Genomic DNA, 15,861 nt, shown 5'->3' with positions numbered 1-15,861 from the left:
GTACTGAGCTGCATTCCAGCAGTAGAGAGAGAGGAGACCTCCCAATCCTCCCAAAAACGTGAGTGGGTTCAGTGCTGGAGGCTGGAGTGACCCTGACAAAGCTACCAGGATCATAACCCTCCAGCTATAGAGGTCTGTAGTGCATTTCAATTCACCAGGGTACTGGCATAGGGCTTTAAGAACATTAGGAATGGAGGGAGGCCATTCGGTCCCTTTGTCCATTCAGCCCACCACCTTCTCAAGGGCAATTAGGGATGGGCAATAAATGCTGGCCCAGCCAGCGAAGCCCACACCCCATGAATGAATAAAAAAAATTGGATCATAGCTAATGTTTACCTTAACTCCATTTAGCTACCTTTGCTTCGTATCCCTTGATACCTCTTACCCAACTAAAATCTACTGATAAAAAGCAAAATACTGCCGATGAAGAAGAGTCATCTGGACTCAAAATGTTAACTCTGTCTTTCTCTCCACAGATGCTGTCAGACCTGCTGAGCTTTTCCAGCCATTTTTGTTTGTGTAAAATCTATTGATCTCAGTCTTGAAAGCTCCAATTTTCCCTCAGCACCTCCAGCCTTTTGTGGGGAGAGAGTTGCAGATTTTCACTACCCCTCGTGTGAAAATATGCTTCATGATTTCCCTCCGAAAAATGGGATTGCTTTAATTTTAAGATTGTGTCCCCTTGTTCCCAGGTCCAGATTTGTACCAGAGCACCATCCCACCGAGCCCCTGCTTTAATCTGATGTCTTGTTTATTACCATTGCAAGCCAGTTGCCAGAAGAGAAGGTTATGAACAATAGTCCAATGAAAACACAGCCTCCCTCCCTTTAAACAATATTGGGGACTTACTGCGGACAACACTGATGTCAAACACTGTGAAGGTTGCATTGAAACCAAAGTCGGAAGATTCAAATTTATCTGAATGGAATTCTACCGTAGCTTGGTTGGAAAAAATCCTTATAGATTCGGGATCGGAACCTGAGAGTGAAGCTAAATGAAACAGAACAAGGTTAGGACTCAGTGACCTTATGGAGAAGGCCGTTCATGAAGAAAAAGCAAAGCATTCTGATTTGTTTTTGTCGTAGTTCAGATTCCTTCCTCTCGCCACATATTTATCTCCACAAGTTCCTCTCCTGATTCACCCCAGGTTTACTCCCATGGGAGCCCTCTTCCCCTCCCACACTTCGCTCTGTGCCACGTTGTGGTCAGTTACTGACCTTCGGGCACCCGAACAGTGAAGCAAGCGGTCAGCCAGCCATTTACAAGGTGAAAAGGCGGCTGTGATCGTCACGAGGCGACTTCACTGGCATTGAACTGGTGGGCTGGGAGCCGTCCAATGGGATGAATGGAGCAGGAGCTGTCAAGCCCATGTTGAAATTGGGAAGGGTCACAAGAGTTCACTCAGATTACTTCTTTGGAGGCTGAGGCACATTATTTGGGCAGAATAGAGGGACTTCACTACAAATGCATGGTGCTGATATCGAGGGGGTAGGGTAAGGGCACTTTAATAAGGAGCCAGTTTCGCTGTGGGAGTGAGCAGGGAGAACATTTGTTTTAAATATTTATTCTTGGGATGTGGGCGTCACTGGCTAGGCCAGCATTTGTCGCCATCCCTAACTGCCCTTGAGAAGGAAGTAGTGGTGAACCACTTTCTTGGACCACTGCAATCCACGTGGTGTAGGTACACTAACTGTGCTGTTAGGAAGGGAGTTGCAGGATTTTGGCCCAATGACAGTGAAGGGACAGTGAAATAGTTCCATATCAGGATGCTGTGGGACTTGGCAGGGAATTTGCAAGCGGCGGTGTTCCCATGCATCTGCTGTCCGTGCCCAGCTAGGTGGCAGAGGTTGCGGGTTTGGAAGTTACCGGTGAAGGAGCGTTGGTGAGTTGCTGCAGTGCATCTTGTAGATGGTGCATGCTGTGCACTGTGGCAGAGGGAGTGAATAGATAAGGTGTAGATGGGGTGGTGATCAAGTGGACCTCATTCACATTCTGATGCTGAAGTGCCCTCCCAAAACAGGAGAAGCACAGCTTCAAACAGGCTCTGGAGTCTGCCTTCTAGCACCGAGGTAAGCCATGGGAGGGTGAAGCAGATATTGGAGCCATTTTGCAGGCAAGATAGAGGGGAGCCCAAGACGGCAGAGGTCTAGTCTTTTCTTATGTGGCCCAGAGTAGTAGTCCTATTGCTTTTGGCTTGGTTGAGAGGGCCTCCTCTTCTTCCCTGTTCTGTGAGCTGTTACATTGTAATCCAGACTGGGTCCTATGACTTGCATTGACTAAGTCAAGCTAGAACCTCAGCCACCTAAATAAGGGGTTCAGTCAGATAGCAGAAGGTAGGAATTGAACAGGAATAAGTCTTTGCCTCGCAAATCGCAACTGTGCACCAGGTGGGTTGGGTTAAAGTTCAGCCATCTCCGATTGTCTGTGGAGTGACAAACCTTCTATTCTCCAGCATTAATACCTCTTACCTTCACAAGAACACTAGAAATAGGAGCAGGAGTAGGACTTATGGCCCGTCAAGCCTGCTCTGCCATTCAATACAAATATGGCTGACCTTGGGCTTCAACTCCATTTTCCCGCCCACTCCCCATATCCCTTAATCCCCTGAGAGACTGAAAATCTGTCTATCCCAGCCTTAAATGTACTCAACGATGGAGCATCCACAACCCTCTGGGGTAGCGAATTCCAAAGGTTGAACAGCCCTTTGAGTGAAGTCATTCCTCCTCATCTCAGTCCTGAATGATTGACCCCTTATCTTGAGACTGTACCCCTGTGTTTTAGACTCCCCAACTGGCAGAAACAATCTCTCAGCATCTACCCCATCAAACCCCCTCAGAATGTTATAGGTTTCAATAAAATTGCCTCCCATTCTTCTAAACCTCAGAGAATATAAGCCCGATTTACTTCGTCTTTCATCATAGGGCAGCCCCCTCATCCCAGGGACCAATTTAGTGAACCTTCGCTGTACTGCCTCCAATGCAAATATATCCTTTCTTAAATACAGTGACCAAAACTACAAATAGTATTCCAATGTGGTCTCATCAAAACTGTGTACAATTATAACAAGACTTCTTTCTTCTGGTATACCAATCCACTTGCAATAAAGGCCAACTTGCCATTTTCCTTCCTAATTGCTTGCTGTACCTGCATGCTAACTTTCTGCATTCCTTGTATGAACATACCCAAGTCTCTTTGAACATCAACACTTACAAGTTTCATATCTTTTAAAAAATATTCTGCTTTTTTATTCTTAGGACCGAAGTGACTAACTTCACACTTCTCTATATTATACTCCATCTGCCATCTTGTTGCCCACTCACTTAACCTGTCTTTTTCCTTTGCAGCCTCTCTGTGTCCTCCTCAGAGCTTACCTTCTCACCTAGCTTGGTATCATTAGCAAACCATGAAACATTACTCTCTGACTCTTCATCTAAGTCATCAATGTAGATTGTAAATAACTGAGGCCCCTGCACCGATCCTTGCGGCACTCCACTATTCACGGCCTGCCAACTTGAAAAAGCCCTGTTCATGCCCACTCTCTGCTTTCTATCCATTAACCAATCTTCTACCCATGCTAAAATATTGCCCCCAACTCTATGAGCCCCATCTTACATTATAACCTTTTGTGTGGCACCTTATCCAATGCCTGTTAGAAATCCAGGTATACTACATCTACTGGTTCTCCTTTATCTACCCCACTAGTTATATCCTCAAAAAAACTTTAATGCATTTTTCAAACAGGATTTCCCCTTAGTAAAGCTAATCGATTCTAATCATACTGTGCTTTACTAAGTGTACTGTTATGACTTCCCTAGTAATAGATTCCAGCATTTTCCCAACAACTGATGTTAGGCTAATCAGCCTGTATTCACTGTTTTCTCTCTCCTTTTCTTGAAAAGTGGTGTAACATTTGCCAACTTACAATCACATTCCTGAATCTAAGGAATTTTGGAAAATAATAGCTAGCACATCCACTATCTCTGCAGCTATCTCTTTTAAAACCCTAGGGTATAGGCCATCAGGTCTCAGGGATTTGTTGGACTTTAGTCCCTCAAGTTTCACAAATATCTTTTCTCTGCTGATACTAATTTCCTCATTTTTTAGCCACTAGGTTATTGTCTATTTCTGGTATGAAACTTATGTCTTCTACTGTGAAAACAGACGCAAAATATTTGTTCAATGCCTACCATTTCCTCATTCCCCATGATAATTTCTCATGTTTCTGCTTCTAAGGAGCCAACATTTGCTTTAGCTACTCTCTTCCTCTTTATATACTTATAAAAGCTCTTACAATCTGTTTTTATATTACTGGCTAGCTTACTCTCATTTTCTATTTTTTCTCTTTTAAAAAATTTTTAGTGGACTTTTGCTGACTTTCCAAACACTCCCAATCCTCAGACTTGCCACTATTATTTTTGCAACATTGTTAACCTCTTCTTTTAATCTAATACCATCCTTAACTTACTAAGTGAGCCACAGAAAGGTCTTTCTCACTGAGTTTTTGTTTTTCAACAGAATATATTTTTGTTGAAGATTTTGAATTGTTTCATTAAATGTTTCCTACTGTTCATTAACCTTCATACCTTTTAGTCTATTTACCCAATTAATCTTAGTCAGTTGTCCCCTCATACTGACCTAATTGGTATTGTTTAAGTTTAAGATTATCATTTGTGATTGGAATATGTCACTTTCAAATTTAACATGAAATTCAATGGTATTATGATCGTTATTTCCCAGGGGATCTTTTACCGCAACATTATTAATGAACCCTGCTTCATTACGCAACACTAGATCTACGATAACTGTATCCCTAGCCAGTTCCACAACATATTGTTCCAAGAAACTGTCACAAAAAATATTCTACAAACTCATTTTCTAGACCACTCTAATCTTCATATAGACTGAAACAATCGAATTGACAAAAGTCCCCACAATTTTTTACGTTGCCTTTGTTACAAGCTCCAATAATTTCTTGTATAATGCTCTGCCCAACGATACAACTAATGTTAGGGGGCCTATAAATTACTCCCGCTAGTGTTTTCTGACTCTCGCTATACCAGATTTCTACCAATATTGACTCTACTTCATGATCTTCTGAAGCCAGGCCCTTTCTCACCAATGTCCTTATATCAGGGCCACCTTTTGCTATTCTGCCTGTCTTTGCTAAATATTATGTACCCTGGAATATTTATTTCCCAATCTTGATCACCTCGTAGCCATGGCTCTGTAATGGTGACTACATTGAAACCATTTGCTTCTATTTGTGTCACCAGTTCGTCTAACTTACTGTGGATGCTTCATGATTTCAGAAAAAGAGCTTGCAATTTCAATTTTTTACTTCTGTTCCCTGCATGGTCCTTATTCGCTGATGTACACATTTTGTTAAACACTCTGTCCGCTCCTGATCCATTCGCTTTGCTTTACCGACATTGCTATACTTTTCCAAATCATGGACCTTGCTCTTTGGATTTCTAACTCGCCTTTTACAGAACCCGTCCCCACACCACCACCCCACCCTCCCAACCCCAGTTAGCTTAAAGCCCTGCCCATAGTCCTAGTTATACGATTGTCCAGGACACTAGTCCCAGCCCCTGTTCAAGTGGAGCCCATCCCAATGGAATAATTCACTTTTCCCTGAGTAGTGATGCCAATGCCCATGAATCAAAACCCTTTCTTCTCACACCACTCTTTGAGCCATGCATTTAATTCTCTAATCTGCTTGATCCTATGCCAATATGCTCGTGGCTCAGGTAACAGTCCAGAGATGATTACCTTTGATGTTCTGTGTTTTAATTTGATCCCTAACTCCTCAAATTCTCTTAGCAGAACACCATTGCTAGTTCTACCCATGTTGCTGGTTCCCACGTGGACCATGGCAGCTGGATCCTCTCTCTCCAACTCTAAGTTTCTCTCTAGTCACAAGGAGATGTCCTTCACCCCGACACCGGACGGGCAACACAACCTTCAGAGCTCCTGATCATGGTTGCAGAGAACAGTATCTATCCCCCTGACTATTACTGTTTCCTATCACTACCACATTCCTCTCTGCTCCCCCCACTTGAACGGCCTCCTGCACCATGGTGCCATGGTCAGTTCGCTCATCCACCTTGCAGGCCTTGTCCTCATCCACACAGATTGCAAGCACCTAGTAGCTGTTGGACAAAGTGAATGGCTGAGGCTCCTCCATCACTATATGTTGGTTCCCCCTACCTGCCTGATTTGCTGTGTCACCCTTCTGTCCCTGATCATTGGCCAAATCTAAAGATCTGCCTAACCTTGTGGGAGTGACTGCTTCCTGGAACAAAGTCTCCATGTAAATTTCCTCCTCCCTGATGCCCCGCAATGTCTGCAACTCAGACTCCAGCTCAACAACTCTGTGCCGAAGTTGCCTAAGTTGCCAATACTTTTTGCAGATATGGTTCTCCGGGATTGCAGTGCATCCCACAGATTCCCACGTGCTGCAGTCATGGCACACCACCAGCCCTGCCATTTCTGTCCAAATATATTTATTTAATTAGCCAATAGCCAAAATTAGTTAATAATTTACACAGCTAAAGTAATAGAAAGTTGTACTCACCTAGCTTGAAGACAAGGAGGGAAAATCACTAACCATTGGAGGCTGAAAAAATGTAGAAAAAGGAGCAGCTCTTTCCCTCTCTGCACGAATTCCCACCTGAACCAAATTTCCAGTTATTCGCTCAATCTACATCGAGACGCCCCTCTCTCCGGTCAGTTCAAAACATCTCTGCTTATATACAGAGCTTCTGATGACTCACTAGCTATCTTAGCTTTCTGCTACACTATTTATCACCTAATGGTGATTAACAGATAACTGCCACTTCAGGCAACTCCCTGTTTAACTAGGCTATAAAATTAATAATGTTTGAAACTAAGAACCTAACTCTTAATCTCAATTTAAATTTAAGGAAAGATTACCAGAGTTTACCACCTGGATCACATTCCCAACTATTCACTCAATCTACATCTCATCAGCCATAGTCTCATGTCCTCGTACCCCTCTCACCTCACAAAGAAAAAGAAAATAAATTTAAAGTAAGAAGCAGTTGATTGCCTACCAATTAATTCTTTACTGGATCCCGTTCCTTGGTACAGCTTAAGGTAGTCATTCCATCCCTCAGTTTGGAAATCAGTGAAAGTCACTTTTATGTAAAGGGCTGGTTCAACTCTAGTCACAAACACAAGTGAGACATTAGAGGCTCGAATTTTCTCCTAATCTTATCAGCTCCAATTTCCCTCAAACAACATACTTGCCAGGGGAATGTCAAGAGACAATCCAAGATGGATCCAGGGAATTCTGCACCCCCAGCAGGCTCTCCTGTTAGGGCCAAGAGCTTACCAGGTCCTGTACAGTTGCTGTTTTTATATCTTTGAGCACTCTTCTTGGAGGAGAATGTGAAGTAACTCCATTCAAGACAGGAGGGAGAAAGAAAGAAGGAAACTATAGGCCAGTTGGCTTAACATTTGTCATAGGGAAAATGTTGGAATCTTTTTTACACCTGCTGTTTTGATGTGTGCATCGCTGGCTAGGCCAGCATCCATTGCCCATCCCTAATTGCTCTTGAGAAACAGGTGGTGAGCTGCCTTCTTGAACCGCTGCAGTCCATGTAGCGTAGGTGCACAGACAGTGCTGTTAGGAAGGGAGTTTCATGATTTTGACCCACAGGGAAGGAATGGTGATATACTTCCAAATCAAGAAGGTGCATGACTTGGAGAGGAACTTGCAGGTGGTGGTGTTCCTGTGCATCTGCTGTCCTTGTCCTTCCAGGTGGCAGAGTTTGTGGGTTTGGAAGGTGCTGCCTAAGGAGCCTTGGTGAGTTTCTGCAGTGCATCTTGTAGATGGTGCACACTGCTGCGTCAGTGCTGGAGGGAGTGAGAGTTGAAGGTGGTGGATGGGGTGCCAATTAAGCAGGCTGCTTTGACCTGGATGGTGTTGTTGGGGCTACACACATCCAGGCAAGTGAGGAGTATTCCATTACTCTCCTGGCCTGTGCCTTGTAGATGGTGGACAGGCTTTGGGGAGTCAGGAGGTGAGTTACTCGTCGCAGGATTCCTAGCCTCTGACCTGCTCTTGTAGCCACAGTAATTATATGACTAGTTCAGTTCAGTTTGTGGTCAATGGTAACCCCCAGGACATTGATGGTGGAATTCAGTGATGGTAATGCCCTTGAATATCAGGGGGAGATGGTTAGATCCTCTCTTGTTGGAGATGGTCACTGCCTGACATTTGTGTGGTGTGAAATATACTTGCCACTTATCTGCCCTAAATCCTGAAACCCCCTTCCTACCACCACATGGACTGCAGCAGTTCAAGAAGGCAACTCACCACCACGTTCTCAAGGGCAACTGATTATTAAGGGGGTTATAGCAGAGCACTTAGAAAATCTCGATGCCATCAGGCAGAGTCAACATGGTTTTGTGAAAGAGAAATCATGTTTACCTAATTTATTAGAGTTCTTTGAGGAGTAATAAGCAATGTGGATAGGGGAGACCTTGTGGCTGTGCTGCACTTAGATTTTCAAAAGGCATTTGACAAGGTGGCACATCCAAGGTTACTACACAAAATAAGAGCTCGTGGTGTAGGGGGTAACATATTAGCATGGATAGAGGATTTGTTAGACAACAGGAAATAGAAAGTAGGGACACATGGTTCATTTTCAGCTTGGCAAGATCTCATGGTGTAGGGGGTAACATATTAGCATGGATAGAGGTTTGGTTAGACAACAGAAAATAGAAAGTAGGGACACGTGGTTCATTTTTGGCTTGGCAAGATTTAACAAGTGGAATCCCACAAGGATCAGTGCTGGGGCCTCAACGATTTACAACCTATATTAAAGACTTGGATGACGGGATCGTATGTATGCTTGCTAAATTTGCTGATTACACAAAGATAGGTAGGCGAGTAAGTTGTGAAGAGGACATAAGGAGTCTGCAAAGGAATATAGATAGGTTAAGCAGGTGGGCAAAAAACTGACAGATGGAGTATAATATGGGAAATTGTGAAGGGGAATGGAGAATAAAAGTAGGGGTGTTTTGCAATAGTTGTACAAGGTTTTGGTGAGACCACTAGGGCACTGTGTACAGTTTTGGTCTCCTTATTTAAGAAAGGATATAATTGCATTAGAAGTAGTTCAGAGAAGGTTCACATGACTGATTCTTGGAATGAGTCATCTTATGAGGAAAGGTTGGATAGGTTGAGCCTGTATCCACTGCAGTTTGGAAGAATGAGAGGTAATCTTAGTGAAACATTTTGGATCCTGAGGGGATTTGACAAGGTGGATGCTGAAAGGATGTTTCCCCTTGTGGGAGAGACTAGAACTAGGGGGACACAGTTTAAAAATAAGGGGTCTTCCATTTAAGACAGAGATGAGGAGAATATTTTTCTCTCAGAGGGTTATGAGTCTGTGGACCTCTTTTCCCCAGAGAGTGTTGGAGGCTGGGTCATTGAACATTTTTAAGGCTGTGTTAGATAGATCCTTGACCGACGAAGGGGTCAAAGGGTGTAGGGGGTTGTAAGGAAAGTGAAGTTGAGGACACAATCAGATCAGCCATGGTCTTATTGAATGGTGGAGCAGGCTCAAGGGGCCGAATGGCCTACTCCTGCTCCTAATTTGTATGTTCCTAATTGGTGCCTAGAAGGAAAAACAGTTCTGACCCGTATCCTTATTTCCCAGTTTTTACTTGGGTTCCATTTTAAGGCATAAAAGACCAGTTCGGGCCAGCATTCTTAATTCTCAGTTTTTCCTGTTTTTATTTTCCTTCTGGATGGGAGGAATCTCAGGCTGATTAACAGTCTGACAACCCACAACCATCTCTACAGTAGCTAGGGAATGATGGATTTAAGGGGAAGCTGGGCAAGGATCTGAGAGCGAAGGAAATGGAGGGTTACAATGATAGATTCGGATGAGGAAAGATGGGTGGAGGCTTGAGCAGAGCATAAACACTGCATGGACTGGGTGGGCTGAATGGCCTGTTTCTGTGCCATATATTCTGTGTAATCCTATGTAATGGAGGGGGAGGGGCCGTGGCGGGGAAGGGTGGGAGAAGAGAGAAGAGGAGGGCTGTGGAGATGGAGGGGGGGAAGGGAAGAAGTGGAGGGGAGAGGAGATTTGGGAAGATGAGGAAGGAGGGGCAGGAAGGGGAGGGTAGATTTCCAGGAAGTTGCCAGCGGTCTATGAGTTAATATCTGACCTTACAAATTGCCAGTTACCAGAACCAAATGTTGGCACACAATTTTGTTAATGGGAATATTAGACAGCAGACCAATCATGAAACAGATTATAGCATTGCTCATTTTACACTTTGTAAGCTGCTGATGAGCTGCTTAATAACTAAAGGACTGGATAAAGATTTGGTTAATCTCAATGTGGACAGTGCTAAATTTTTTGCCAGTAGCTCAGCATGAGATTCACTCATCAGGCCAGGTAGAATGTATTGCATTCTGGGAGATACAGAGAGACCATTTTCTTTCACCTGGTCGTCTCACATTCATACTCCTGAAATCGGAGCCCAACTCTGATTGGTCATATTCCTGGAGGTTTGAACACATGACCTCCCACCTTCAAACCATCTCATCCACGCAAAACACTCCCCCAGTCTTCGATGCTTTCACATCTGATAAACTGTTTGATGAAAATGAGAGGAAATCATTTTGGCCCTTCCACAAATTTCTCCTCCCGTGTTTGGCTCACAGTAGTGTCCAGGAGATTAGTTTTTAATTTCTGGAGTCTAAAGGACAATCCTTGAGGGTTGGCTACCGTTGCCTGGAAACAATGGACATGCGCTTTACTTTAAAGGTGTGGTAGGTACTTCCACCTGTGATCCAACTTGCTTCTCCTGGGGAGTGGTTATTGACCATGCATGCACACACACACAGACACATACACAGACACAGACACAGACACACATTTTTCCATGCTGAGGTTCCTATTGCCAATAGGGAATCTCCTTATGGCCCAGTGGAAAATGGCACACACTTCAGCAACACAAGAGCCAGGAGCAGCATTAAAGGGGAAGATAAGTAAGCAGGCCGAGGTTTTAGATTTTATTTTATTAGGATTTAGCTTGCTTGCTCCAGTTGACTATTTTAGGGGCTTTTTACAATGTATGTATTCCACAATAGGCTCACAAGGTCAAGTTGCTGTTGTTGTAAGATGTGTGTAGCTTGATAGGTCTCATGAAGAGGTTTTGAGTCTTGTGTAGTTTAAAGTGTTCATGAACTACTCATAACTACGTACATACATAAAAGTATAGGAGCTAAATCCATGCTTGTTTCGACGTCTCTGTCCAGCACAAGGCTGGCCTCTAGACGTGCGTCAAGTGTTTCTTTACATCTCAATGTGGGCCGTCCTGTACCCAGTCACTCATTAACCCTTTCCTGACACTTATACTGCAGCCATTTTATACTATCACCTTATCTAAAAGAAGCCATTTGTGATTTGAACATCTGCTGCCAAACTATGCAAAATTTCAGTGCACTGGTACCACCATTGTAAAGTATCAGCCAGCCAACAACAGAAGATTGTATTGGAAGAAGTGCCTCAATTTATTGAAGAATAAGTAATTAGTAATCAAGTAGTGTTGATTCTATCTATTTCTGTATTTTCTCCTAACATTCCTTTACCAGAGTTACAGTCTGGGGCTATCAATACTTTTTTTATTCGTTCATGTGGTGCGGGCATCACTCTCAGCATTTATTGCCCATCCCTACTGCCCTGTTCAGAAGGAATTTAAGAGTCAACCACATTGCTGTGGGTCTGGAGTCACATGTAGGCCAGACCAGGTAAGGACAGCAGATTTCCTTCCCTAAAGGACATTAGTGAACCAGATGGGTTTTTACAACAATCAACAATGGTTTCATGGTCATCATCAGAGTTTGGTTGAATTCAAATCTCACCATCTGCCATGGTGGGATTTGAACCCAGGTCCCCAGAGCATTATTCTGGGACCTTGGAATAATAGTCCAGTGACAAGACTACTATGCACCGCCTCCCTGACAAGCTGTGAAAGTGTGGGAAGTGAAGCTATGCTTGACTAACCTGTTAACGCCTTTAATGAATAAAGATCCTGTCCAGTTCAAGATAAAGACTGCAGTTGTCTTGAAATTGTCCATTGTCATATGTTTAAGGCAACGTGTGCAGATCCAATGAAATTAACCCTTACACCATTATGAACCAACTGACTATTAACAACAATTTTGAATTGAGGTGGGGTGGTGCCAAAATTAGGCATAAAAGAGGGTTCCAGGAAACATCTTGTTTGTGATCACCAAGTAAAGGGAGACCGATTATCTTGTGTTTTCTCGGAGACAGAGGTAGAATCCCTATTGTAAGATTGGTTGTAAGAACAGATAGTGTAACACTAGGCCTAGGGAGAGAGGCAGAATTCCTGTTGGAGTGGACCTGGATAGTGCAGTTTCTTTCTGAGACGGAGGCAGAATTCCTTTTGGTGAGAAGGGTGAGGTTGTTTTCTGCTTCTTCTGGGCTAGCCATCCACTTGATATCATGAAACCCGTTATTTTGTAAGTATAATAATTTTCATAATATTTTTCTGGTTTATTGTGAAGTAGGATTTTGGGGGTAAGTATAGTTCAGTCTATCTGTGTGTGATTTAATTACATTTTGTAGTCAAGCACACTGCAAGTTTAAATCATGAAAAGAAGCTAGTTGCTTGATATGCTAATGAGTAACATGGATGCTGGCTTAGCCTGTAAGGTGTGAAGGTGTGAAGGGAATTTGTATTTTTAGATAAATGAAGGGATATTTGGATTTCAAAGGGATCTTTTAGTCTGTTTACAACTAGGCAGATAAGCAAGGTTAAGGAATGTGTTTATTTTTGCCAAAGGTTACTGACAATAGTGACACCATGAAAGTTTTTATATTATGAGGAAGATACAGTTTCAAAAACATATGGAACAATAGAATTTACGTATTAAAAAGAGAGAAACATATGTAAAGGAGAATGAAAGGTTTTGTGTGAGAGGGTCATGTAAGATCTAACAGGAGTGTGTGAAATAGCCTTAATGAAGCCTCCAGCATTTGTGCATAAGTCTGCTATACAATGAAACTGAAGCTGGATAAAAGCCATTTGGAATTCCACTGTCTAGGGTATTGTGTTAACTTGCTGAGCTTGTTTTAAATCTAAAATCTATGTTGACCATTGCCTTAAAGGGAGTGTAACAGGGAATCAGGTTAATCAGGAATTTTAGGAGTTGTTGTAGTAGTATTGTAGTCTTATGTATGTGCTTTCTATCTTTTATTTTGTTAATAACTATTTTAATTTATTTTTTAAAAACCTCTAAAAGTCTTGGTGGACTTATTACCTCTGAATTCAGTGCACGCATCTCGTAATAAATACAAATTGCAAAACCGTTGTGATAGCGTGACCAAGTTCCCTCATGGACTTGGTGGACATATCATCTGCCGCGTCATAACACCATAGTGTATTGCCGATAAGTACGCCTTTTTGTTCTTTTGCTACTTAAGTTAATTAACAAGTGTACTGTTGTTTTATTCTATCCTTTATTCAATAAACTTTGGCACTATTTGCTAATTCAATACCTTGAGGTGGGATTTTCCCAATTGAGATTAATCCCTATGGTGGGGGTGGGGATGGGGAGTGTTTTCCACCATGGAGGCTGCCTGGAATTTGCGCCGTATCATGTGACCCCGACTTAATTAATTATGCAGTCGGGGGTTTCCCAATGTATCGCGCGGCGAGATGGGCTGGATGGTGTACTAACAAGGCTAATAGAGATGACAAGAAGAGCACAGGGACCTCCAGTGCCAAAGTTTAGTGACCCATCCCTGGGTGTCCTCCTCAACAAAGTGGAGGACAGGAGGGACGTCCTGTACCCAGGTGATAAGAGGAGGAGGCCGAGCAGAGAGATCAACCCTGCGTGGGAGTAGGTCGCCACTGTAGTCAGTGCTCGGGGCCTCCAGCACAGGTCAGACCATCAATGCCAGAAGAGGAGGAATTACCTCACCCACGCCACCAGGATAAATGAACCCTCAGCTGCTCACACTAGCTAAGGTGAATGGTACAGGGGACATGGGCCTCATTGGCAATGCCATAAAGTCATGCCTCATGCCCCACTGCAGTCCATCCCCTCTGCAGGTGGAGAGGCTACTGTGTTTCCCTCGCCTTTCCACACAGAGAGCTCACAATGCTGTCTGGAAGGGGGATGAGAGGAAGTGGGGGGGGTGTCGGGGAGAAGGGGTTCAGGTATTGAGGGCACCAGCAAGCTCTGCAAATCAAACGCCTCTATGAGCCTTATCCTTGCATGTGAGTGGGCTCGCCACTCTGGAGGGGGTTGGCCTAGAGTCCTTCTGGACAACCTGCAGTGCATCAATCACAAGCCACACAATCCAGTGGGGTATCTCTAAGCCTGGCAGCATGAGAAAGGAAGGTGAAATAGCTATGTACAAACGGATGTACAATTCCCCTCGACACCATCTTGTCTGTTCTCTTGGAGCAGGAGAAGTTAAGCCATAACCAGTGAGAGAGGGAGAAGGTGGGATGGGGTCGGCCACACTTGAAGGTAGTGACAGAATTTGGGGAACGGGCAGCCCAACTGGCAGGGATGGAGCAGAACCGGGGCATTGGGGATGAGGAGGCTGGATTCCAGTCTCCACCCAGTAAGGATCCATGCATGGAAGAGAAATCTCAGGACTGAGGCTGTCTCCATGTTGGAGGCAGCTCATGCTGTCACTCACTCTCCCCTCTCCCACTTACAGGTGCCACCAGGAAGAGGGCAAGGGGGAAGTTACAAGGAGTCCTGTGCAGCTCCAACACAAGCCCAAGCACGGTTAGCAGTGAGGACAGAAGAGCAATGTGCAACTGTAGAGGTGTCACACCAGGAACCTACACCATCCTCCAGCCCAGAGACACACATCTCGATGGGTCTTAGCACTAGTGTAGGAAGGGTCTCACACTCTGGTGGTCACCGCATGGAAATGTGTCTGTAGCAGGAGGAGGCAGGGCCAGCCAAGCTCATCGGCACTGGGAGGAGCGCTGGGGAAGAGGCAACTGCAAGGTTCGGGTCCGATGGTGGGCCTCTGGAATCGGAATTCCAAACGATGTTGGCGAGGCAGCAAAAGACAGGGGGACATCAAGCAGAGGTGCTGGAGGCTCTGAACAAGGAAGAACACAAGGTGGAGGAGGCTGCCCGCCTGCTGGCTGAGGAAGCGGTGCTGATCTGTGCACACATCGAGGTCTCCATGGGGAGGTTGGTGGACTCCATGGAGATCCTAGTCCAGCAGAATCGGCCAGAGATGTGTGCAGATCTGCACTGCACCGCAGTCGCCATGGGGGAGTTTCTGCAGTGGCTATGCGAGAGGGGGACAGGGCACTGAGAGCAAACACTTCTTGGACGCTGCTGTGCAGGGAGGATCCACCCTGCTGCACCCACCCTGTGCTGAGTGTGGTGTTCCAGGGTCCGGTTACCGGGGGGCCTCCATCTTCTCTGCAGATCTCCGCAAGCTGCCCCAGGCCTTCTTAAGGTAAGTGATGACTTTCACATGCCACATAGGTCCAGGCGTGTTCTGGAGCAGCGTGATTTCCCACTGGCGTTGCGGACGATCAGGCGTGCGGGGAAGCGGGGGTGGGGAGGGGCGGCGATTCTGGTTGGACCTTCGTCTGCATCTCATTAACCGGATGCAAATGGGTTTCACGCTGGCCGCTGGTGGGAAATGCGAGCAGCCAGGGTGGCATCAGCGGAAGATCCCGCTGTCATTTCACGCCAGCCCAAAACTGATTCTTGGATCCCCCCCCTACCCTGCCCGTTATTAAGCCCACCAGGCGAGGCATGGTAAAATCCTGCCCCGTGTCTTCAAGGGATGGCTA

At 44.8% G+C, this 15,861-nt stretch overlaps 1 protein-coding gene across 1 annotated transcript in view; it reads right to left on the bottom strand.

Annotated features, from left to right (window-relative positions):
- tmprss15 (transmembrane serine protease 15) overlaps window positions 1-15,861 on the bottom strand; it is a 101,754-nt gene that overhangs the window by 61,236 nt on the left and 24,657 nt on the right. Inside the window, exons 8-9 of the mRNA XM_078560480.1 lie at window positions 7,077-7,186; window positions 850-990 (exon numbers count right to left, since the gene is read on the bottom strand). Of these exons, the coding sequence (XP_078416606.1) occupies window positions 850-990; window positions 7,077-7,186 (251 nt within the window). The remainder of the gene's footprint in view (window positions 1-849; window positions 991-7,076; window positions 7,187-15,861) is intronic.

The sequence above is a fragment of the Cetorhinus maximus genome, chromosome 16 (genome assembly GCF_964194155.1).
Source record: "Cetorhinus maximus chromosome 16, sCetMax3.hap1.1, whole genome shotgun sequence".
In the NCBI taxonomy this organism is placed as follows: Eukaryota; Metazoa; Chordata; class Chondrichthyes; order Lamniformes; family Cetorhinidae; genus Cetorhinus; species Cetorhinus maximus.
The sequence above is the reverse complement of the archived record's forward strand: the minus strand, read 5'-3'. Positions and strand labels throughout refer to the sequence as shown.